At 40.9% G+C, this 25,012-nt stretch overlaps 1 protein-coding gene across 3 annotated transcripts in view; it reads right to left on the bottom strand.

The window, feature by feature from the left end:
* The window catches only part of USP13 (ubiquitin specific peptidase 13), a 103,571-nt gene that overhangs the window by 23,894 nt on the left and 54,665 nt on the right, over positions 1 to 25,012 (bottom strand). For all 3 annotated transcript variants that reach the window (XM_087725201.1, XM_087725203.1, XM_087725202.1), the window contains exons 5-10: positions 23,706 to 23,848; positions 21,378 to 21,562; positions 15,243 to 15,337; positions 14,421 to 14,608; positions 13,026 to 13,097; positions 9,980 to 10,073 (exon numbers count right to left, since the gene is read on the bottom strand). In XM_087725201.1, coding sequence (XP_087581327.1) covers positions 9,980 to 10,073; positions 13,026 to 13,097; positions 14,421 to 14,608; positions 15,243 to 15,337; positions 21,378 to 21,562; positions 23,706 to 23,848 — 777 coding nt within the window. The remainder of the gene's footprint in view (positions 1 to 9,979; positions 10,074 to 13,025; positions 13,098 to 14,420; positions 14,609 to 15,242; positions 15,338 to 21,377; positions 21,563 to 23,705; positions 23,849 to 25,012) is intronic.

Raw genomic sequence — 25,012 nt, forward strand, 5'->3', positions numbered from 1 at the left:
TTATTAGAGACCAAGGTCCTTGATTTACAAGAAGAATTCGGACCAGAATTTCCTTTGAGAAGCAGGGAGCTTGTTAAATCAGTCACCCCTGATTTTATGACCTTTTTGGCCATGGTTGTTAAGCAAATCATTGCAGTTGTTGAGTGAATCGCATGGTCATTAAGCAAATCTGATACCTGAGAATGAATCTGGCTTCCCCCATTGACTTCGTTTGTCATAAATCAGCTAGGAAGGTTGCAAAAGGTGAACATGTGACTCTCACCTCACCCCACCACAAAACATTGCAACCAATCAACTGGAGTAGACCTAGAAGGGACCATGGAGGTAGAATAGAATAGAATAGAATAGAATAACAGAGTTGGAAGGGACCTTGGAGGTCTTCTAGTCCAACCCCCTGCCTAGGCAAGAAACCCTTTATCATTTCCGACAAATGGTTATCCAACATCTTCCTAAAAACTTCCAGTGTTGGAGAAATCACAACTTCTGGAGGCAAATTCTGTTCCACTGATTAATTGTTCTAACTGTCAGGAAATTTCTCCTCAGTTTTAAGTTTCTTGTCTCCTTGATTAGTTTCCACCCATTGCTTCTTGTTCTGCCCTCAGGTGCTTTGGAGAATAGCTTGACTCCCTCTTCTTTGTGGCTGAGCTATTGGAACACTGCTATCATGTCACCCCTAGCCCTTCTTTTCAGGTCTTCTAGTCCAGCCCCATGCTCAAGCAGGAGACCCTATGCCATTTCAGACAAGAGACTGTCCAGTGTCTTCTTAAAAACTTCCAGTGATTGAGCACCCACAACTTCGAATGGCAAGCTGACATTGTAAAAGAAACCCAATATTTTTACTGTTGCCTTTTTGTTACATATGTGTAACAAAATTTATTTATTTATCAGCACAAATACAATATATATATTTTTAAAGTCACAACCCCTGGCTGATAAGGAGTCGAGCTCTGTAGCTCAATGGTTAACACATCTGCCTAAGAGGCAATAGAGCACAGGTTCGATTCCCAGCAAGGGTATGGCTAGCTGATGAGAGCTAAATAGCTTGAAATAGATCTATACTAGTCTCCCTTTATTTATTTATCAGCATAAATATAACAAATATCTATATATCTATATCTATATCTATATCTATATCTATATCTATATCTATATCTATATCTATATCTATCTATCTATCTATCTATCTATCTATCTATCTATCTATCTATCTATCTATCTATCTATCTATCTATCTATATGCCCCTGTCCCCCCCCCTCCACCACCACTACCCCACTGGGAAAAAAACCAAGATCAAGTAGGTGAATTGCGCACTTTGCACTTTGGTAAAAAGTCTGTTAAAGGTAGGAAACAGAGAAATTCTGGTTGTGTCATTGCGTTCTTTTGTTTCTTGGAGACTTTTGGCTTTTACCAGAATTGGAATAATTTGTTTGTCCCTTCATCTCTTACGCATAACTCTCTCATGCACCCATACACACAACTACAATGCTTAGCATGCCTCAATCAGCAATGTATTATTTAAAAGCTAATATACTATAACTACTATATCTCCACTGTTAGCTAATGGAAATTCTCCTCTTTCAGCCCATTCATTTGATTTCTTCCCATCTTAAACTTACGTTTTAAGGAAAGCAAAGGAGATTAAAAATGAGAAACATCCATCCACCTATCTATCCATCCTATTTCCATCTGTCTGTCTGTCTGTCTGTCTGTCTCCATCCATCCATTTATCTATCTATCTATCTATCTATCTATCTATCTATCTATCTATCTATCTATCTATCTATCTATCTATCTATCTATCTTTGTTTTCTTTTCTTTTCTTAACTATCCTTTCTCTGAATTTTCTATCTTAATACCTTAAGGGGGGGGACAGATATTCCATTATGGTCAAGTTACCAACCTTCCAAAACCTGAACGTATTACGACAGGTTTCAGCATCCGGATGACTATCTATGCATATTTATATACAGCAATAGAAAATTCTGGCCATGCCTTCCTCGTCAACAGTTGCAAAACAGCTTGGCTAAAAATAAGCTGGGTTGGATTATTCAACCTTTCACACAGATAATTTAGGCAGGAGGCACTCCGTGACGTCCAACATGATATTAGGATAACTCTTTATAAAGTGCCTTAACAGACGTACATGTAAGCTGTATACCATCCACATAAGTAAGAAGGCTATATTTATAGAGATGTAGTCAATGAGAAGAAACAAACACCCTGATCCGTTATGCTTTCGGCCTATGAAGGATATGAATTCAATTTGGGGGGAACCAGAAACATCCCGATGTGGCAAAGCAGCAGCTGCCAAAGCTCTTTGACAGGGGTGTCCAGCCTTGGCAACTTGTGGACTTCAACTCCCAGAATTCACCAGCCAGCATGGAAAGTTGAAATCCACAAGTCTTAAAGTTGTCAAAGTTGGACGCTCCTGCTCTATGACACTTCTACCCATTCTGGTGGTCCGAAAATCGCAGAAGTAAAACCCATTTGCAATGGAGTGCCAAATTTATAATTCTCCCTTTGCAAGTAGAACATAACAGGGCCTCTCACAGGCTGAGAGCTCAAGCATAGAGGCTTTGCCCACAACTGATCGTCACACATCTTGGAAGAGGAAATAAACTCCAATTCTTTCCCAAGTCTTTCAGAACCATCTCATCCATTCAATAAGTTGAAAATGTGCTAAATATGTATTGTTTATTGACTGAGACTTTATAAGGACAACTGATCTCATTTGGAGGCTAAAACATATAAAGAATGGTTGCTGGAACTGGGTATGTCTAGTTTGATGAAAAGAAGGACTAGGAGAGACATGATAGCAGTCTTCCAATATCTCAGGGGCTGCAACAAAGAAGAGGGAGTCAAGCTGTTCTCCAAAGCACCTGAGGGCAGGACAAGAAGCAATGGGGGGAAACTAATCAAGGAGGGAAGAAACTTAGAACTAAGGAGAAATTTCCTGACAGATAGAACATCAACTTGCCTCCAGAAGTTGCAAATGCTCCAATACTGAAAGTTTTTAAGAAGAATACCTAAAGAATGTTAGCAAATTCAAATTTTAGTCTTGTCTTCTCAAAGCCAGACAATCACAACTTCTTTAATCTCTCATCATAGGACTTACTTTCTAGGTTTTTTTGTAAAACGTTTTTTTATTTTTCCTTTCAAATTCATTCTTAGATATACATTCTTAGAGTTGTTATTTAACATACTGTATATCAATTCATATCATTTTTCTGCCTATATATTTACATTTTAATATTTTCTTATTTCCCCTCCCCCTATATTAATCATGTGTCATCTGAGATACTTATTTCATGTTTTGTTCCTTTTTCTTTCTATTTATACCTTTTTTTCAAACCACTTGTAAAATTGCCCCCATGTCCTGTAGTACACTGATTCCTCTTTGTCCTTTATTCTCAATGTCAATCTGTTCATTTCTGCACAATCTAATATCTTCTTTATTACTTCACACTCCGATGGGATTTTGTCTGCTTTCCAGTTTTGTGCAAATACAAATCTGGCTGATGTTATTATTTCTACAATCAAATATGAATCTTCTTTTCTGTATTCCTCTGGTAGAATACCCAATAAAAATATATCTGGCTTAAACTCTATGGGTTTATGTATCATTTTCTCTAAGCATGTTTGTATTTTAACCCAAAAGCTTTTTGCATCCTTACACATGCACCACATATGATAGTACCTTCCTGGCAATTGGTGACATTTCCAACATTTAGCTGATTTATCCTTAAACATTTTTGCTAATCTTTCAGGTGTCATGTGCCATCTATAAAACATTTTATATAAATTATCTTTATATGCTGTCGGCATTGTCAGATTATAACTTACTTTTTAGTTTCTTGACCATTGGCCCTATCTTTCCCTGCACCAGTTTCTCTCAATCCTTCTTAAAATATAGTATCCAGAACTGGAGAGAATATTTTTGGGTATTCTTTGGATCCATCTTTTTTCCCTTTTTAAAGACAGAGACTTCATCACTTCTCCAAGATATCCCAAAGGCAGAATATCAACATTCAGCCTATCCGTAAGCAAATTATTAGGACAGGGGTCAACAACCTGCCACATGTGGCTCTTTCATCCCTCTGCTGTGGCTCCCTGTCGCTGGTCAGCTCCACAATTGAAAGGGCTTTTGGTTAGGACAGATAGAGGGAAAATGCTAGGAGGAGACTCTATGGTGGGGAAACCGGACTTCCAGTCAGCTCCAGAACTGAATGGGGAGCTTCTGTTTAGGACCTTTGTGGCTCTTTGAGTGTTTAAGGTTGCTGACCCCTGGGTTAGGACTTGGATGGGGAACACCAGCGAATCCCAAGGCTGGAGACTAAATAGGTAAATTTTAAAAAACTTCTGTGATATTGCCAAGAATGTTTCATGAATGGGTTAGTGGCTCCTAGGAGTTGACTGCGACATGGAGAATTTTAAAGTTTTGTGTAGGTTTTTTTTGGCTGGGATATTGAATAAATAAAGAAAAGCTGCTATTACTCATTATTAGAACAAAATTGTCATTGTCATCATTTTCTCACCTCCAAATTATAGGCATTTGGTCTTTCATCTGTCTTCAGAAAATCTGCATAGATCTCTCTCTCTCTCTCTCTCTCTCTAGGAGGTCTTTAAACATCTTTGATTTCATTCAATATGCTTTCACTGACCTCTTTTTAGGACTTCCAATTTTGGGTCTTCAAACAAGTCCAGCACAGAAATCAAAAAATGCACAATCAAAATAAAATGCAATCAAAGGAGCTTTCAGAAAGAGCTTCTGTTTTAACTCTTGACCTGACATTCAATCACTCACAGAATTTGCCTTCTAGGCGAAGAAGTTGGGTTGATTAACCTACTGATTCAAATTGCAGCCCTCCATAAATATCTCTCTCTCTCTGTTTATCCATGTAGCTTTTCCCAGAAGAAAAATATCCTCAGTAGCTCATTAGCTACTGCTTCCCCTGTATCTGTTACACAGCGACCTTTCCTTTATAAATATGCCATCTGTATCTATCTATGAAAAAAGGCACATCAAAGAAAAGGGAAAAAATAAACCGAGTGATAAGATGGGTGTCTAATAAAATTTAATCAATTAATTAATTAATGACAGAGAGAGATAGACAGACAGAAAAAACCAAGCAAGCAAGCATCCTAGAATTTGTTTCTTTTTATAGATTTAAAGTAACTGAATGCACTGAAATGTTTTTTTTAAAAAACCACGAATCATTAATAGCAATAGCAATAGCAGTTCGACTTATATACCGCTTCATAGGGCTTTCAGCCCTCTCTAAGCAGTTTACAGAGTCAGCCTATTGCCCCCAACAATCCGGGTCCTCATTTTACCCACCTCGGAAGGATGGAAGGCTGAGTCAACCCTGAGCTGGTGAGATTTGAACCGCCGAACTGCAGTTAGCAGTCAGCTGAAGTGGTCTGCAGTACTGCACTCTAACTATTAAAGTCCATGAATACTAACAGCAACATTCGGCAGTACAGTATAAATCATAAAATGAGATTTACATGAGAATTACAGTGATTTCTAGCCAAGCAATTAAAGACATCATTACAAAGAACAAATTCAAATTTCAGAAGCGATACCGGCTTGTAGAAAGAGTTATAAATAGTTCTGGAGTTGAATTAAAGTCTGGGTTAGATTTTCTTGGGAAATATAGTATGATGGGATTTTTTTTTTAAAAAAAGTTATGATTATTTGACACCCCACCCCAAGTCACTTGTTGAAATGCGCACCCATAAAAACTGAATAAAATAAAATAAATAAATCTCATTTTAGAAAGAGAGAGTTAAGAGGTGAAGTATGAAGGACTGCAATGAGTTTCCATATTTAGGGGTAATAAAATCTTGCCCGGAACTCACAGGCTAACTAGATGTAAATATTATGTCAATGGTCTCTCAGTAAACAAAGCTTATAAAGTAGGGCAGGCATAAATAGCTTCCTATTTCATTCTTAACCCAGGCCAGGACTTTTAGGTACAATACAAGCTCAGTGTTGCTTTCTGTAGAAGAAAGAGTGGCAGAAGCTAGGGGTGGAGTCAAAAGAAGAATCAGCCTAAAATCTCTACATAGTCACAAGTGGACTAACTCAATTCCCCCCTCTTGAATTCCACTGGCCCTTATCTGGCATCAAAAAGAGCCGAGGTGGCACAGTGGTTAGGGTGCAGTACTGCAGGCCACTTCAGCTGACTGTTATCTGCAGTTCAGCGGTTCTAATCTCACCGGCTCAAGGTTGACTCAGCCTTCCATCCTTCCGAGGTGGGTAAAATGAGGACCCGGATTGTTGTTGGGGGCGATATGCTGACTCTGTAAACCACTTAGAGAGGGCTGAAAGCCCTATGAAGCGGTATATAAGTCTAACTGCTATTGCTATTGCTATCAATTTAGCGTTGAGAAGATTCATGTGCAGAGGCATCATCTTGATGAAATAGAAGGTCAATCTTGATGAAATAGAAGTCCTCACAGCTGTGAGTTTGGACACCTGCATTCTGGGTTCCAAGAGGTGGCATAAGGTTGGATGCATGCAGTAGTCAATGACTCTTTGAAGCATCATGGGGTCCTGTGATCACTATTTGCAACCTTCCCAGCCAGCTTCCGACAAGCAAAGTCAAAGGAGAAAGCCAGATTCACTTAACAACCGAACGATTCACTTAACAACGGCAGTGATTTGCTTAACCATAGCAAAAAGGTCATAACACCAGGTGTGACACAATTAACTGCCTTGCTTAGCAATGGAAATTCTACTCCTGATTTCAGTCATAAGTCAAGGACTGCCTATAAAGGAATCTTCTCCTTTCTGGTCCCATGCTCTTATGGTTGGTCAAAGGCCTCTTAGGAAATAGCCTGAAGTTCTGTCCATGCATTGGTTAATGGTTCGTTGTGACAGAGGAGTGGTATCGTCTGTCCTGAAGCCATTCCTGAACCCAACAGCATTGGACAACTTCAGAAACAACAGTCAGATAAGACCAGCAATAAGTCCAGGCCAAGAAAATAACTTGAGAAAATGTCACCCATCTCCAATTTTCACGAAGATGAAGTAAGGGAGGAGGAAGTGCGTGCAAGACTTGAAAGATTCTCTTACTACTATATAAAATACCGACCGACGTAAGCGGTGGCGCAGTGGTTAGAATGCAATATTGCAGCTACTTCTCCTGACTGCAATCTGGCAGTTCGAATCCCACCAGGCTCAAGATTGACTCGGCCTTCCATCCTTCCGAGGTCAGTAAAATGAGGACCCAAATCGTTGGGGGCAATCGGCTGACTCTGTAAACTGCTTAGCGAGGGCTGTAAAGCACTGTGAAGCGGTATATAAGTCTTAGCGCAACTACTATTGCTATTGGTTCCTTAGTCCAATGGTTTGACTCTGTTGGACATGTCTCTAAACTCCAGTTTGGAATTTCCAGCAGAGGAACAGTTTGTGCTAAACAGTTATGGCTGTTTTGCAAATAGAAATGTATTTATATTTCTTCTCACCCTTCTCTCCCAGCCCTTGTTCAAGAGCTGCAAGAGGTGCATCGGTGGCATAAGTACAGGTAGCCCACAACTTACAACCATCTGTTTAGTGACCGTTTGAAGTTACAACAGCACGGGAAAAAAAGTAACATAGTTTTTCACACTTATGACCATTGCAGCTTCTCCATGGACGCAGGAACAAATTTCAGCTGCTTGGTAACTGGCATGTACCGTATTTTTCAGAGTATAAGACGCACCTTTTTCCCTCAAAAAAGTAGGTGAAAATCTGGGTGCGCCTTATATACTGAATACAGCATTTTTGGCCTCCTGAAACCCCGCCCCCTTTGCAAAAATGGACGTGCAGAGGGTGTGGGAGGCTTGCAAAGTGCTCCTGGGGGCTGGGGAGGGCAAAAATGAACAAAAAACAGGCAGTTTTTTCTTGTTTTTGCCCCCTCCCCAGCCACCAGGAGCCTTCTACAAGCCTCCCAAACCCTCTGCACGTCCATTTTTGCAAAGGGGGCAGGGTTTCAGGAGGCAAAAAATGCTGTATTCAGTATATAAGGCACATTTTTTTGCAAAAAAAATGGCCCATTTTTGCTAGAAAAGGGCTGTTTTTTGCTCATTTTTGCCCCCCACCCCCACCCCCCAAGAGCACTCTACAAGCTTCCCAAAGCTCTGCAGGTTCCCTTTTTCTTCTTCAAAAAAACAAGGTGTGCAGAGGGTTTGGGAGGCATGCAGAATGCAAAAACATTTTTTTTTAAAAAAAATTACCTCTTCAAAATCATCATGCGTCTTATACTCCGGTGCGTCTTATAGTCCGAAAAATACGGTATTTATATCGGGATCACATGATCCCCTTTTGCGACTTTCTGACAAGCAAAGTCAATGGGGAAACAAGATTCACTTAATAACCATGTTACTAACTTAGCAACTACAATGATTCACTTAACAACTGTGACAAGAATGGGCATAAAACGGGGCAAAACTCACTTAACAACTGTTTTGCTTTGCAGTGGAAATTTTGGGCTCTATTGTGAATATAAATGGAGGATTACCTGTATTTTACTAAAGTAGAGGGAATGAATGTTTGGCTCAATTTTTTTTTCCTTTGGTGTGCATTTTGCTAGTTTCTGTTGCAATAAGTTTGCTAAGCTTCTTAGAAACATATTGCATTTATTCTATTCAATATCCTATCAAAATTGGCAGAAAATCATGTTGCTGTTATCCAATATCTGGATGTCCAATTTTAGGGATGCTCTCTTGAGCCCTCAGAGAGTCATATACCATTTTCTCCTGCCTCGGCCTAACATTTGAACAAAGCTATTGTGACATCGCATAACAGCACAGAGTTTAATTTTCAACTCTTTGAAGGTCCAAAAAAATAATTCTCTCTTGAGCTTTGCAAAAGTCCATTGTCAGGCCTGCCTCATTCAACATCCAAGAAAGGAAGCCCCCAACTTCAATTAGCTAGAGAAAAGGTACTTTTACCAGATATGAAAACAGCAAAAGTGAAGCAAGATCTGAGGCAAAAAGGCGCGAAATTGTACATATCAAAAGTTACACAAATCCCACCCCCCAATTACCCCGGCCCAATGGCCAATCTCCAACCCCCAAGGGTGTCATGTGAGGTGCATCTTCAGGTGGCCTCATTCAGCTGGTATGCAGAGACGTTTGGCCCTGACCAAACCCAAACATGGACCTTCAGCATGCGCAGAAGATGGTGAGAACAAAACGCCCTTTTTTGAGATGTCTCCACCAGCACGCTTCCCCTCCCAAATACCATACGCCCCCTCCCTCCCCGTTACTATGGCAGCTGATAGCAAGCAAGCAAGCTAGAGGCTGACATCCATTATGATCATAAGTCATAACAGTCATGTGACTGAAACAATTTTGCGACTTTTGTTTGTGGTGGTCATTAAGTGAACGCAGTGCTTGTAAAATTAACACAGTTAATAGTTTGTTATGGGCATGGTTTTGCCAAAAATCAGATGTCCCAGTTTTGAGCAAAACTCTTGTAATAGAGGGTCATGTGACCACAGGACGCTGAAAATGGCTTTCAATGCGGCCATGTTAAAACCTGGCTATTCCGGCAGGCCTGGGGCTGTTGACCTCATTGTTGAGATCCAGCCCCGATCATAACGAATGTATGTGTGTTGATTTTAACCTGTTTTCTATTTTTTATTTTCATTTTTTATTATTTTCCTTCTTCCTTCGTTGTAAGCTGTCCCGAGTCCTCCGGGATTGGGCGGCCTATAAGTCATACCAATAAATAAATAAATAAATAAATAAATAAATGTTGCCAAGCACTCAATGTTTGGTCATGTGACCATGAGTACCTTTGAGGGTGCATCATAGCTTCCACGAATCATTAAGCAACTGGTCATAAGTTGAGTAATATCTGCGTTGAAATTATAAATAAAAATTCAGCTATGATTTTCAAAGAGACAATTCTCTCACTAAAACAATGATGGTTGTTCTCATCTGTCTTCTATGTAATTCTCAAGCGGAATATGGTGGGTCAAATACCTTGTGTTGTTCCTTCATCACATGCTCGATGAGCTCAGATTTCACTGGAGGTTTCGAATACTGGCCTGAAAGAAGCCCATGTCCCAATTTAGCCCTGCAACAAGAGAGAAGGGAGAGGGAAAGAGAGAGAAAGCATACCAAAAGTTACCCACTAAGTTGCAAAAAGGGAGAAAGGACAGGAAGAGGTAAGTAAGTTTAAATCACGCATCTGTCAATGGGAATCTAATCTGGACACATCAGACATTCCCAAGAAGACTCAAATCTCCTCAAGTCCCAAAGGTGCTTTTCTTTTCTTTTTTTCTTTTTTGAGTTGGAAAAAAAACTTTATGGAGAATTTAAAATATTAAATACAAACACCATATTTTTTGGAGTATAAGACACACTGGAGTATAAGATGCACCAAGATTTTGAAGAGAAATTTTTTTTTAAAAAGTTTTTGCACTCTGCAGACCTCCCAAACACAGCCTGTTTTTGGCAAAAACGGGCCCATTTTTTTTTAAAGGGCATGAATAGCCTTTAGGAGGCTTGTAGAGTGCTCCTGAGGACTGGCTGGGCAAAATTGAGCAAAAACCAGCCTGTTTTTCACTCATTTTTGCCTTCCCCAGCCCCCGGGAGCACTCTGGAAGCCTCCTACAGGCTCTGCACAATCATTTTGGTGAAGGGGGTGGGGTTTCAGGAGGCCAAAAAATGCTGTATTCAGTGTATAAGACACACCTGGATTTTCAGCCTCTTTTTTGAGGGAAAAAAGGTGCGTCTTATACTCTCAAAAATATGGTATCTTTAAAAAATACTTTTGTATAAGTTACAATCCTTTTTGACAGTAATAACATGGTACTAACAGGAAATTTCAATCACCCAAATAGAGCTCAAAGCAGAATTGTTCCTTCTGGAGATTATTAAGGGAAAGTATACGAAAGAGATAAAATATTTAATTTTGTACATAATTACAGCAGCGAGAATAGCACTCGCACAGTGTTGGAAAAGTGATACCATGCCGACAGACTGTTTGATAATTCAAAAGATTCTTGATTGCACAGAGATGGATAAGCTCACTTTGGAGTTAAGGGACAAGGAAGACTCAGAATATTATAGAGTTTGGGAAAACTGGTATCAATGGATAAATAATAGGAACATGAAACGTACAGTTAGAAACATAGGTGTATAGATATAGGAATAATTAGGAATGTATAAAAATGTATTTGAATAGTAAATGGTTATGTTAGTACCAAAGGTGCTTTTCAAAGGGCAAGTGGATTTTCTTTTTCTTTCTTTCTTTTTTGATTTGCTTCTTATTCAGGAAGCTTCTCTGGTTTGGACTGAATGGTGGGGAAGAGAAGGATTTATATTCTTTGGTTGTTAACACTCTGAAGGTTGAATTTACTGTAAGTGACATCCCATTCCTAATCCATAGGGTTCAATATGACGTCGGTCCACCCTTTGCAGCTATAACAGCTTCAACTCTTCTGGGAAGGCTGTCCACAAGGTACAGGAGTGTGTTTATGGGAAATTTTGACCATTCTTCCAGAAGCGCATTTGTTACGTGGCACGAGGTTACATGGCCTACCACTTCGTGGCTGAGTTGCTGTCGTTCCCAAACACTTCCACGTTCTTATAATACAGCTGACAGTTGACTGTGGAATATTTAGGAGCGAGGAAATTTCACGACTGGATTTGTTGCACAGGTGGCATCCTATCACAGTTCCACGCTGGAATTCAATGAGCTCCTGAGAGCGACCCATCCTTTCACCAATGTTTGTAAAAACAGTCTGCATGCCTAGGTACTTGATTTTATACACCTATGGCCATGGAAGTGATGGGAACACCTGATTCTGATTCTGATTATTTGGATGGGTGAGCATTTACTGTATAATCTCTTAAATACATAATGTTGTATGTCATAGTTATAGACATTATTTTCATAATTGTACCATAGCATTCTATATATTTATCTTTCTCCTTTCCCCTCTCTACTTCCTTCTCCTCCCTTTTCCTCTTCTCCCCTCTCCTTTCTCCTCTTCTCCACTTCCCTCTCCTTCCCTCTGTCCTACTCCTCTCCCCTCGTCCATTCTCTCCTTTCCCCTTTCTCTCCTTTCCCCTCTCTACTTCCTGCTTCTTCCTTCTCCTCCTCTCGTTTCCCCCGCCCTGCTCTGTTGAGCCCCTCTTTCAAACCAGCGGCCCTCCCTATCCAAAATGTGGATTTGCAATCTTCAAGAGTGGCCTTTGTTTTTCAAATATAGACGGACTGCTGAATCTTGATCTATTGGGTTTGCTCTCCTATGTTAGGACAGGAGTCTCGTCCTCCTACTAAGACAAAATTCAGCAGTCCAACAACCATGACCTGGATGACTGAGAATCTCCATCAACTATCCACCAATAAGCTTTCTGTCAGCGTTCCAAATAGCATCCAAAAATAAATCAGAGTACGAAGCAAAGTATTGCTCAAAGTTCCAATTTATTAAGAGAGCCATGTTGGCACATCTGGGGAAACCTGGATCTGAAAGCTTCCCAGTTTTCCCCACCTAGTTGAAAGTTCAAGATCTTTCCCCCACACCCACAAATCCATCACATGGTCCAATCTCCCACTGCCATGCTAGCAATTCCACCCATCCAATTCCGGTCAGATGCAGAGACAAAGGATGACCTTGGCTTTCTAGAAAGAATTTTGTTATGGCTACATAGCATCTTACAATTCCCCCCTCCTATTTTCCCACAATAGAAAATGCATAGAATAATAGAAAGTGTGGCAGGCCAAAGATCCAAAAGAAAAGATGACTGCAGGCCTGACACTTTCTTTCACACCCTATAAAGTAGGAGTCCTCAAATCCGCCCCCCCCCCGGTCTGAGATCTGGTACCGGCCCGGCCCATTGGGAACCGAGCCATGCAAGAGGCAGGCGAGCATGCACGCATGCGAAGCTGCAAATCTGCAAGAGGCACCCGCACACAAAACCATCCCCTCTCTCTCCTCCCCCACCCCACTCCCCCTGCCACTGGTCCACAGAGCCAGAAAAGTTGGGGACCACTGCTGAAAAGTAATCAACCACTTACATTTGAGTATTGAAATCTTGTGTTGGGTCCAAAGAAGAATAGTCAAATATCCTTGGAAGGTTTCCCACATACCTAATATAAAGAACAGCAGAAGGCAAATGGGAAAAGGAGAAAATTACAAATATTAACCACTTTTATTTGAGAAAGGCAGACATTTTGGAACCTCATAATAATCCATACAAGGTTGCCTTCTTTTGCAGATGGGCACAATCTTTGACACAGGACAAACCAGACTTTAAGGTTACATGGACCCTCCCTGCTGCAATTCATCACTCCTGGACTACAACAGCAGGGAAACTCGATTGCGTTCATTATTCTACATTTCTACCGAAAGGAGAATTAATTTCACTGGGAAAATATTTGCGGCCCAATAATTTTTGAGACTCTGTGTTTTCGTGATTTTGGTTTTACAACACGCAGAAACACTGTCACATCAGTACCAAAGAATATAAAGTTCCATATAAAATGTCAGCTCTTTGTGAAATCCATGTCAAGCTGGTATTCTATTGATGTTTTGATAATCTTCAGCTAGCGACAGGGGTGATCAACTATGGCCATGATGGCAAACCTATGGCATGCGTGATGGTCATGTGGGTGCTGGGCAGGGAATTGGACTTTCTTGAGGGTGGGGAAAACCTGGAAACTTTCAGATTCGGGTTTCCCCAGATGTGCCAATATGACATCTCTAATAAAATGGAACTTGAGGAAACTCAAGTCTTCTTTCGTTGGGGGTGTTACTTGGAACTCTGACAATTAGTATCTCATATTGCAGTGTGCCCTCACATAAACAAATAATGATGTTGAAAGCAAGAAAGCAACTTATTGATCTCCAAATCTTAAAAAGTTTAGGGGAAAAAAGCCTAGGTTTTAACACAATTAAATATCAATTGTCCTCCACAGGTAAATATATTGTAGCCTTCTCTACTTGCATCACATTATAGGTAGTCCTCGACTTACAACAGTTCATTTAGTGACTGTTCAAAGTCACAACAGCACTGAAAAACGTGACTTAGATCGTTCTTCACACTTATGACAGTGGCAGCATCCCACTGTAATCAAAATTCAGACGCTTGGCAACTGACTCATATTTATGATGGCTGCAGGGATCATTTGTGATCTTCTGACATATAAGGTCAATGGGGAAGCCAAATTCACTTAACAACCATGTTACTAATTTAGCACTGCCATGATTCACTCAACAACTGTAGCAAGAAAGATTGAAAAACGGGGCAAAACTCAACTGTCGCGCTTAGCAATGAAAATGTTGGGCTCCATTATGGTAGAGGACACCATTGCACCATCTCTGTGGCCTTTCCCCAATAGTGCCATCATCAATCGTCTTGTTTCTGATCTGTGAAAACTGAGTTTTTATGAAACTCCCTAGAAATGACTTACGCTCTCTGAAATTCAGGAATACTGAAAATGGCTTGCAAGACACTGTTGATGTAGCAGCTGTTCCCCATGTTTTTCATGCCGGTATATCCAGGGCCATACATTGGTTTCAGCTTCATGCCTGATTCTTGGATGACTTCCCATTCAGAAACTCGGGGTTTTATGTCATTATCTCTCAGGCCATTTTCGGTCTGAAAGCAAAAAACAAAAGGGGGGTGGGGAAGCTTTTTACCAACTTACAAAGCCAGGGCATTTAAAAGAAAAATCACACAACTTGCTTAGCTACGAACAACTATTCACCCCAAAAAGAAACACCTCTCCGCATAAAAATACCTAATTTTACAATTGCTGAGATATATTGTATAACGTGACTATGTCTCCACCTGCTGAATTATCCAAGTAATTGAAATCAATACATGGATCCCACAGTTAAGTTGCATTTTCAGTCAATCTTACAGTATTTTATTTATGTATTTTAGGCTTTGTATAGTTTTGATCTTTTTAAGATGGCAAGCGGTCCAGAGTTACCCTGAGGCGAGATGAGCAGCCAATACATTTTATAATAGCAATAGCACTTAGACTTATATACCGCTTCACAGTGCTTTATAGCCCTCTCTAAGCGGTTTACAGAGTCAACATATTGCCACCAATAATATACTGACTCTGTAAACTGCTTAGAGAGGGCTGTAAAGCACTGTGAAGTGGTAAATAAGTACTGTTGTTATTTACCACTGACATTTTGTTTTCCTGAGGTATTTATCACATGTGTGTGTCATGATGACTGAGTGCTTAGGACAGCATCTTCATAAAAGGCAAGTCACTTACCACATGCATTTGGAGCATGTCAATTCCAAAATGAGCTAAGTGTTTGGCAATATGAGGATCCAAAACAGCCTCCTCTTCCTCAAAGGAATAAACATCTGCAAAAGTAAGAACAAAGGGATAATTCACCAAATGTAACTTATGAATGGTATTTGACATTCTGTGCTCTACATATCAAGGAGGTACAATATGCAGGTAACAAAAAAAAATTCTAAGAGAAATTTTCCGCTTACTATGGAAGGAGAAGCAACAAGATTCCAAGTCAACTTTCAACAAATCATAATGAGCTGAGGTGGCGCGGTGGTTAGAGTGCAGTACTGCAGGTGACTTTTGCTGACTCCCTGCTGACTACAATTTGGCAGTTCGAATCTCACCAGGCTCAAGCTTGACTCAGCCTTCCATCCTTCCGAGATGGGTAAAATGAGGATCCAGAGCGTTGAGGGCAATAGGCTGACTCTGTAAACTGCTTAGAGAGGGCTGAAAGCTTTTATTCAGTTATAAAGTTTTTATTCTTATCCCTCTTTTATTTGACTATATCCTATATCATAACATTTTCCCCTTAATAATCAAAACTTTAACTGTATTTAACTTAGTCCTTTTTTATTGTTATTATTAACCTTTATGTATAATCCAAAGAGATTGCTAATCTTCCTTACATGGGTACCATTCAATATTCATATCCAATTATACTCATCATAACACTACACATTGTATACATTAGTAACATTATCAGTTAGTTATTTAAACTATATCTATTGTCAATAAATTTCACTAAGTTTAACTAGTTTTAAATTATATTCTTCCATCTATCAACCTGTATCTTTCCAATAGCACAACAGTCTCATATCTTCTGCCATTTGTGGTGCCAGTCCTCTAATCATCTTCTTGATCAGCTTTGTGTGGACTCCTCTTAGCAACTCCTTGCTTATAAGATCTCTCATATAATCTTCATGCCCTCTTTCTGTTTTCTTATTCAGTTTATCTTTGATTGTCAGCAGAGTTATCAATGCTTTTGCTAATAGAATTTCTTTCTTTAAATCCATAGATTCTTTGGTTTTTTTCTTCTTCTGTATCTTGCCCTCTGGGATAAATTTCCTCTCCATTTAATTGCTCTTTCAGTATTCCATTCTTTCCATTTTCAGAGACAAACCAATCACCATAAATATCAGCAGATTTAATCTCTTTATATTCATTTTCCACTTCGATTTTTTGAGTTTTAACCACCACATTTTGCATTTGATAGACATCCTCAATTTCTTCATCATATTTTACTGTTATATGTTCTAAGTCTTCCAGCTTCTTTTCTATCCACTCATATGTATTTGATAATTTCTGTATTTCTGAAAGTATCTTTTGCGAGCTTAAAATTTCTGTTTGCTTTTGAAATTGTGCCATTCTCTCAGCTAACACACACAGCTGCTCTAGCTTGGAAGGTTAATAAAATTAAAACAGATTCACAAAAACGTTTGTTTTCACTTTTCTCTGGTTAAAGATATACTTCAAAGGGACGTCTGTGTGCTTCCCTTCTTATCACTCTCTGTAGCCAAGCAGTGAGACCTTGTAGTGCCAAGTCAAAACAATCAGTGGAGAAAAAAAAAGTGTTCCATTTTCAATACACAAACTCCAATACACAAACCTCCCAGCCGAGCAGCAGTGTTACCGTTGCAAATCTTATTTCTTTTGTATCTTTTTTGTATTTCAAGTTAGAAAAAAAGAGTCCAATCTTTAAATAAGTTAGAAAAACACCCAAGGTAATGAAAGAGGAAAACTTTAGCCGATAGGGTACAGAGAACAATAAAAGAAAAAATAGAAGAAGAAAACTTAATCCATCCGTTTCAAAAGGCTTGCATAAATTCCATCCATGAAGATAGCCTTTAAAAAGTAAGATAACCACTGTCCAAAACCATTCCAAATTTAATTCCGCCGTTTGATTCTTCTGTTCTCCAATTTAGATTAATTTTAAGTTTTTTATAGGCAGTCTCCTTTTAAAAGAGTAAAAGTTCCTCACCAGCTGGAAACACCTTCTCTTTCCATATCCTTCCGTTTTGGAGCCGCCCTGACTTCGTTAACCTTGGCTGGATTTTTTGTCGCCGGCTTAAAGAACTTCTCTTGCATCGATCAGGGACTTTGAGATGTCCCTGAGGTTAGCAAGACATATTCTTCCTATTCACAGTCTCTTCGGGACGGTTTAGGTCTGATTGGACCACCCAGTGGCAAAAATATTGGCTGCGGTCTCAGAGCATCGAGACTGCACATCCATATTGTTGCGACATTGGCGCCTCCTTCCCAAGTGTCTGAGTTTTGATCATGTGACCATGGGGATGCTGCAACCATTGTAAGTGTGCAAATGGTCATAAGTCACTTTTTGTTACCAAATGAATGGTTGTAAGTCCAGGACTACCTCTATACTATATTGCGTTCCAAGAAAAAAGGGGGAGGAATATAAATCCAATTAGATAAATAATCACACCAGTGGTGGATTCAATTTTTTTTACTACGGGTACTATGGGCGTGGCTTGGTTTGGTGGGCATGGCTTGGTGGGCCTGGCAGGGGAAGGATACTGCAAAATCCCCATTCCCTCCCCACTCCAGGGGAAGGTTACTGCAAAATCCGCATTCCCTCCCGATCAGCTGGGACTCGGGAGGTAGAGAATAGATGGGGGCAGGGTCAGTCAGAGTATTTACCGGTTCTCTGAATTACTCAAAATTTCCGCTACCGGTTCTCCAGAACTGGTCAGAACCTGCTGAATACCACCTCTGAATCACATGTTTCATTTGTTTATTCATTCATTCAGACCAGAGACAATGAGTTATTGAAATTCAACCCATGTGGAAGTACAGGACTGGCAAAGAATTATTCTAGCCACTGTGTCTAACTTCAGCCAAGCTAACTAAAGGACAAGAGCTCTTCATGGCCCTTCTTTACATTTGTTTAATCCTTTTATGTTGCAAGTCACCTTAAATTAAACTGACACCTGTTGCTTTACGTCCACATCTGTTTTTTTCTTTCAGAGCAAGTTATAGAATCTGGCTGGTGTGGATTTTTTTTCTCTCTCTCTTTGGCTCTTAATACTTGCAAATGATCAAACAGAAAATGTTCTTGCTGCAGGGATAGAGACTCAACTACAACTAGGAATATTGACAGGAAGATCAAACACAGCAATAACAAATATGTCCCCATCTGCTCATCATGACCATACTCTCGATGACAAATAGTTCATGATTCTCATTGGGATATTTTTCCGGCAACAACCGTAATGTTGTAATCAGCAGATCTCAGCAAATCAATCAAAGGAAGAATGGACTAGATTTTTTTTACATCTCCTATGGCTTTTTTAATGTTTTTGCTTCGTTGCTAAAATCTCCTTTAGCTAAGTAGCAGAACATAAAACATTTGATCAGCGACAGCATTTCAAATTTGAACCCCTCTATGTACTTGAATCCTTCTATGTCTATATTTACTCGTTAGTGCTGGAGGAAGAGTCTCCTTCGTATTTCTTGGAAAGCAAAGGTGAGTAAAAAGCAAGTACTCCATGGAGCACATAACACCAGGCATGTCACTCGAAGGCACAATCACGAAACTGCATCTCACTTACTTTGCCCATGGTCATGCGGGGGAGTGCGCTGAAGAAAGCAATTATGTTTGGAAGAGTCATTGGTAGAAGGTTGTGTCAAGTATATGGTGACTGGACACCATCAAAGCTGATACCAGCCAGAGCATAGAAAAACTCATAGAAATAATGGAAGATCAGAAGATGTAGAGAGGCCTGGCCCATAGAATCACCAAAAGTCAGACACGACTGAATGGATAACATCACTGTCTGTTGTAGCCTGCCAGCAGCCAGCAGAGCTGGCAGCAAATTCGAACAGTGAAGAGGTTGGGGAGGAACTTGGGCCAGTCCTGGAGTCTGGGGAAGGCTCTGATGAGGACTCTGTGTCGGAGGCAGAGTGGCGGCCAGGGTTATCCGCTGCCTTCGGAGTCAGACAGCAGTGAGGTACACAAACAGCTGGAGTTGAAGGGAACAGCTAAAGAACAGGGGTCAACTTGGGAGTAAGGCCACAGGTGGATGATGAATGGCCCCTCCCAGAGGAAATAAAAGAGGAGCAAAAGGGGAATGGAGTTTGCAGGAGGCAATTAGTTCGCTTAATTGGTTCGTGACTCTCCGAGACTCCTTGCTAAGTTTTGCAGATATCGGCTTGGCAGCTCTCCAAGCCAGATAAGGTCTGTGGCTATAAATCTTCCCTTGAAAGACTTTGCTGGATGTGAATGAGCAGAATTCACAGTAAATTAATAAAAGGGTTTTTTGTCAGGACAAGGAGTTTGCTTCATGCTCTTGGGAAGCCTCGATCAGAACACTGTCATCATGTATTGTGAAAGAGGACTGTGAAAATGTGTACAGACCCCTGATATCCTGGATATAAACTGTTTCAATTTCTTCTCTCAAGATGATGCTATAGAGCATTGCATGCCAAAACAACTAGATCCAAGGACAGTTCCCCCCCACCAATACCATCACTCTGCTAAACAACTATCATAATTCCCATAACACTGTCAAACTGCCTTGTAGGGCTGTATAACTATTGTCCTTCTCACCTTTCCTATTACCTATTTCCTTATCCTCTTACGACTACAGTATAACTGTGTTGCTTATATCTACAATTTATATTTTATTTAGTTTCCTAGTATGATTTATGTAGATTGCTTATTTCATATCCTATGACCACCAGTAAGTGCTGTATCTTATGATTTCTGATGAATGTATCTTATGATGATAATGACTTGTCGCTTGTATTGGTATGTACACTGAGAGCTTATGCACCGGAGACAAATTCCTTGTGTGTCCAATCACACTTGGCCAATAAAGAATATTCCCTTCCCTCCCTTCCCTTCCCCTCCCCACCCCACTCCACTCCACTTTTCATAAAATACATTGCTTGGCATTGCAGGGGGGACGGGACCTTCTTCTTCTTCTTCTGCCAAGCATTTATCAAGCCCAGCATTCTCCCTCCCTGTGTCCACCTAGAATGATGCCGTTGGCATTTATAGACACACCACATGGCCTTTTGCTGGGATTCCAATTTAAGAAAGCCTCTGTTTCTCACTGCGAGTTATTGTTCCCGTCTATAAATGTAAATTCAGAGAGGCCTCGTGCTTTTTCGGTGAAGTCACGATGCAGCATGACACCCAGTCAGCTTTTCTGCGTCAGTGTGGCTCTAAATGAACCTTGCGTAGATATTTTTAAGAGTAACCAATGGCTGCCTAGAGAGAAGCGACAAAGAATTACCCCCAGCAATAGGAATAGCAATAGCAGTTAAACTTATATACCGCTTCATAGGGCTTTCAGCCCTCTCTAAGCGGTTTACACAGTCAGCATGTCGCCCCCACAGTCTGGGTCCACATTTCACCCACCTCGGAAGGATGGAAGGCTGAGTCAACCTTGAGCCGGTGAGATTAGAACCGCTGAACTGCAGATAACAGTCAGCTGAAGTGGCCTGCAGTACTGCACCCTAACCACTGCGCCCCCTCGGCAGAACACCATAGTACCAAACACCCTAACATAGCTACACTGCAAATTGTTTGCCTCTTCTGAAGTCCCACTGAGGTTGGATTGTTGGCCTGGATTTCATCTAACCCATTTCATTCACATCCAGCAAAACCATTCAAGAGAGGATTTACAGTCACAGACCTTATCTGGCTTGGAGAGCTGCCAGGCCGATATCTGCAAAACTTAGCAAGTCTCAAAGAGTCACGAACCAATTAAGTGAACTAATTGTTTCCTGCAAACTCCACTCCCCTTTTGCTCCTCTTTTATTTCCTCTGGGTGGGGCCTTTTATCATCCACCTGTGGCCTTACTCCCAAGTCAACCCCTGTTCTTTAGCTGTTCCCTTCGTCTGGCAACTCTGTGCCAGTGCACAGTACACTGGGAACAGGCTCCAGCTGCCCCACTGATGTCCGACTCCGAAGGCAGCTGATAACTGTCGGGCAGCCCTTTCCCCATCTCTGCCCCCGATGCAGACCATTCATCAGAGCCTTCTCCAGACTCCAGGACCGGCCCATGTTCCTCACCAACTTTCTCACTGTCTGAGTCTGCCGCCAACTCCTCTGGATGCTGGCGGGCCACAACCCTTTCACTCACCTGCACCATCAGGAGTAATCGTTCCAAGCTTCACTGCTAAGGGATAACCCATCTCCTTGTAATGTTCGAGCGCATGTCCGTTTCCTCCACTGCCATCAAAGAACCATTTGCCGCAAAGTATTGATCCATCAGTGAGGTTTAGCCAAAGATTTTCCCGCAAGTCACACTTGGAGCACTTCCAGCTACTGCAAAACAAATTGCCAGAGTCAAAACAGCCAGCATGAAGCTGATTGCAGCTTTAGAGCTACGAGGGATTGGATTAGCACAGAAGTCAGCAACCCACGGCTCTGGAGATGCATGTGGCTCTTTCATCCCTCTACTGCGGCTCCCTGTTGCTCAAAATATGTGTCAAAATGGCCAATGTGCGACACCCGTTGGCACATGATTTATTGAGCCTTTCAACCCCCGGTAGGTCAACCATGGTTAAATCCAAGAAAAGAAAAGTTTCAGAAGAAAACAGAAAGTTTAATTCAACTACATATACTAGTTTTGTGGCCGCTCAGGAAATAGTCAGGCACAGGAAGGGTTTTGTGGCTCCCGGGGTTTTCTTTTCCGCGGGAAACAGGTCCAAATGGCTCTTTGAGTATTTAAGGTTGCCGACCCCTGGATTAGCAAAAGATCGCCTCATTTTTCGATGATTTTAGGAAATCCATCCCACCGATCTTTCAAAACTGTAGTTCTCTAACAAAAGTTACTTATATATGTTACAAGACGTAAGTCGGGGACTACCTGTAATGAGTTGATTTAGGATTACTTCTTGTATACTAAACACAGATTTATTTATCTACTCAAGGAAACAGAAATATATGTGCATTCTCTATCTATGCCAGGCACCCTTTAGAATATCACCAGAACAGCTTCTTTTTCATTACTGCTAGAGAATCTGTGCCCCGCTGGGTCATCATTTCAGAGATATTTCTTTACTTAAATAGAAAAACATAAATTTTCCTTTCCTTTCCTCTCCTTTCCTTCTTTCCTTTCCTTTCCTCTCCTTTCCTTCTTTCCTCTCCTTTCCTTTCCTCTCCTTTCCTTCTTTCCTTTCCTTTCCTCTCCTTCGTTCTTTCCTCTCCTTTCCTTCTTTCCTTTCCTTTCCTCTCCTTTCCTTCTTTCCTTTCTTCTCCTTTCCTTTTTTCCTCTCCTTTCCTTTCCTCTCCTTTCTTTTCCTTCTTTCCTTTCCTTTCCTTCGTTCTTTCCTCTCCTTTCCTTCTTTCCTTTCCTTTCCTTCATTCTTTCCTTTCCTTTCTTTCTTTCCTGTACTCTCCTTTCATTTCCTCTCTTCTCTTTTCTTTCTTTCCTTTCCTTCTTTCCTTTTTTCCTCTCCTTTCCTTTCCTCTCCTTTCTTTTCCTTCTTTCCTTTCCTTTCCTCTCCTTTCCTTCTTTCCTCTCCTTTCCTTTCCTCTCCTTTCCTTCTTTCCTTTCCTTCGTTCTTTCCTCTCCTTTCCTTCTTTCCTTTCCTTTCCTCCCCTTTCCTTCTTTCCTTTCTTCTCCTTTCCTTTTTTCCTCTCCTTTCCTTTCCTCTCCTTTCTTTTCCTTCTTTCCTTTCCTTTCCTTCGTTCTTTCCTCTCCTTTCCTTCATTCTTTCCTCTCCTTTCCTTCTTTCCTTTCCTTTCCTCTCCTTTCCTTTTCTTCTTTCCTTTCCTTTCCTTCATTCTTTCCTTTCCTTTCTTTCTTTCCTGTACTCTCCTTTCATTTCCTCTCTTCTCTTTTCTTTCTTTCCTTTCCTTCTTTCCTTTTTTCCTCTCCTTTCCTTTCCTCTCCTTTCTTTTCCTTCTTTCCTCTCCTTTCCTTCTTTCCTCTCCTTTCCTTTCCTCTCCTTTCCTTCTTTCCTTTCCTTTCCTTCGTTCTTTCCTCTCCTTTCCTTCTTTCCTTTCCTTTCCTCTCCTTTCCTTTCCTTCTTTCCTTTCCTTCATTCTTTCCTTTCCTTTCTTTCTTTCCTGTACTCTCCTTTCATTTCCTCTCTTCTCTTTTCTTTCTTTCCTTTCCTTCTTTCCTTTCTTCCTTTCCTTTCCTTTCCCCTTCCCTTGCCTTTATGTCTCTTTCCTTCCCCTTCTTTCTTTCCTTCCTTTCCTTCCTTTCCTTCTTTCCTTTCCTTTCCTTCGTTCTTTCCTCTCCTTTCCTTCTTTTCTGTCCTCTCCTTTCCTACTTTCTTCTCCTTTCCTCCTTTCCTCTCCTCTCTTCTCCTTCTTTCCTTTCCTTCTTTCCTTTCTTCCTTTCCTTTCCTTTCCCCTTCCCTTGCCTTTATGTCTCTTTCCTTTCCCTTCTTTCTTTTTTCCTTCCTTCCTTCCTTCCATAATTCACTTTGTTGTGTATAAAACACAACAATCTCACCTTGGTGGAATCCTGACCCCATTGTCCATTTGCACCAAAGTGTTGGCATGTTTGGAGATTTGCAGCTCTTCTTCCCACGAGTCTGGGTCTTGCTTTCTGTAGGGAGATTTCGAACTCAGGACTGCATCGCAAGCTATTGTCACCTGGAGTGGAGGGAAGATTCAGCTGAATATCAAATGAAGGCAGAATGATTAATTGGTTTGTCCTGTCCTGTCCTGTCCCCCCCCCCCTTTTTTTTTTGCTAGCTTGTAACCAAGATCACTAACAATAGTAAAAATTCCAGGTAGACCTCTGGAGCAGGGGTCTCCAACCTTGGCCACTTGAAGACTTGTGGACTTCAATTCCCAGAATTCCTCAGCCAGCTGGCTGAGGAATTCTGGGAGTTGAAGTCCACAAGTCTTCAAATGGCCAAGGTTGGAGACCTCTGCTCTGGAGGACCCATTGTTATCTTCACCTAACCCCCGTAATCCTTTCAGTTGTTGTACAATATAAATTACTCTAAATGCATCCAGAAACTGCAAATTAATAGTGGAATTGTGGTTGAGAAACGCTGATTTGCTTAAAGTTATCTAGTGAATTCAAAAGAGAGGTAGGAATTGACATCAGTGTATCTGTCATTCACAATACACACAGTTAGCCAGTTACTTTAGAGCAGTGTTTCTCAACCTTGGCAACTTGGACATGTGGGGACTTCAACTCCCAGAATTCAGTGTGCAAAGATTTTCAAACATCCGCCCAAGTAGAAATGTCACTGCCTTTCTCTGCTGAAATGAACAAAACCTGACATGCAACAGAATTGAAACTATGAGTGGTTTTGTACAAAATTTATCTGAAATCATGAAAATAAATCCTTCCGGTCTAAAAGATACCCTTTACACATCTTAAACTATAAGCATTTGCTTTGCTGACCTTTTAGATTAACTAGGAATTCTTAGAGATATCAACATAAATGCAAACTTGGTACCCAAGTATCTGTAGGAGCACCTTTTTCTGTGTGGATTAGATCAGCGGTCACCAACTGGTGGTCCGCAAGAAAATTTTGATGGTCCGCAGAAAAATCTTTGCATTTCTGCATTTATTATATTGCACTAAATCAGGGATCTTCAAACTATATGGTCCCTGGGCCGGATACAGCCCACCAGGAGCAATTACTCCCGCTCACTGACAGGATGGGGTCCTTCAGGCACTTAGCTTGGCTGCTATTTACTAACTCCAGTCCTTCCTTCCCTCCCTAGGAGTCCAGGCGCTTTAGTGAGCAGTGCAGAGGTGGGTTCCTACCAGTTCGCAGCTATTCGGTAGAACCGGTT

This window comes from Thamnophis sirtalis, unplaced genomic scaffold (assembly GCF_051295495.1).
Source record: "Thamnophis sirtalis isolate CommonGarterSnake01/CBP01778 unplaced genomic scaffold, rThaSir2_p1.2 scaffold_11, whole genome shotgun sequence".
In the NCBI taxonomy this organism is placed as follows: domain Eukaryota; kingdom Metazoa; phylum Chordata; class Lepidosauria; order Squamata; family Natricidae; genus Thamnophis; species Thamnophis sirtalis.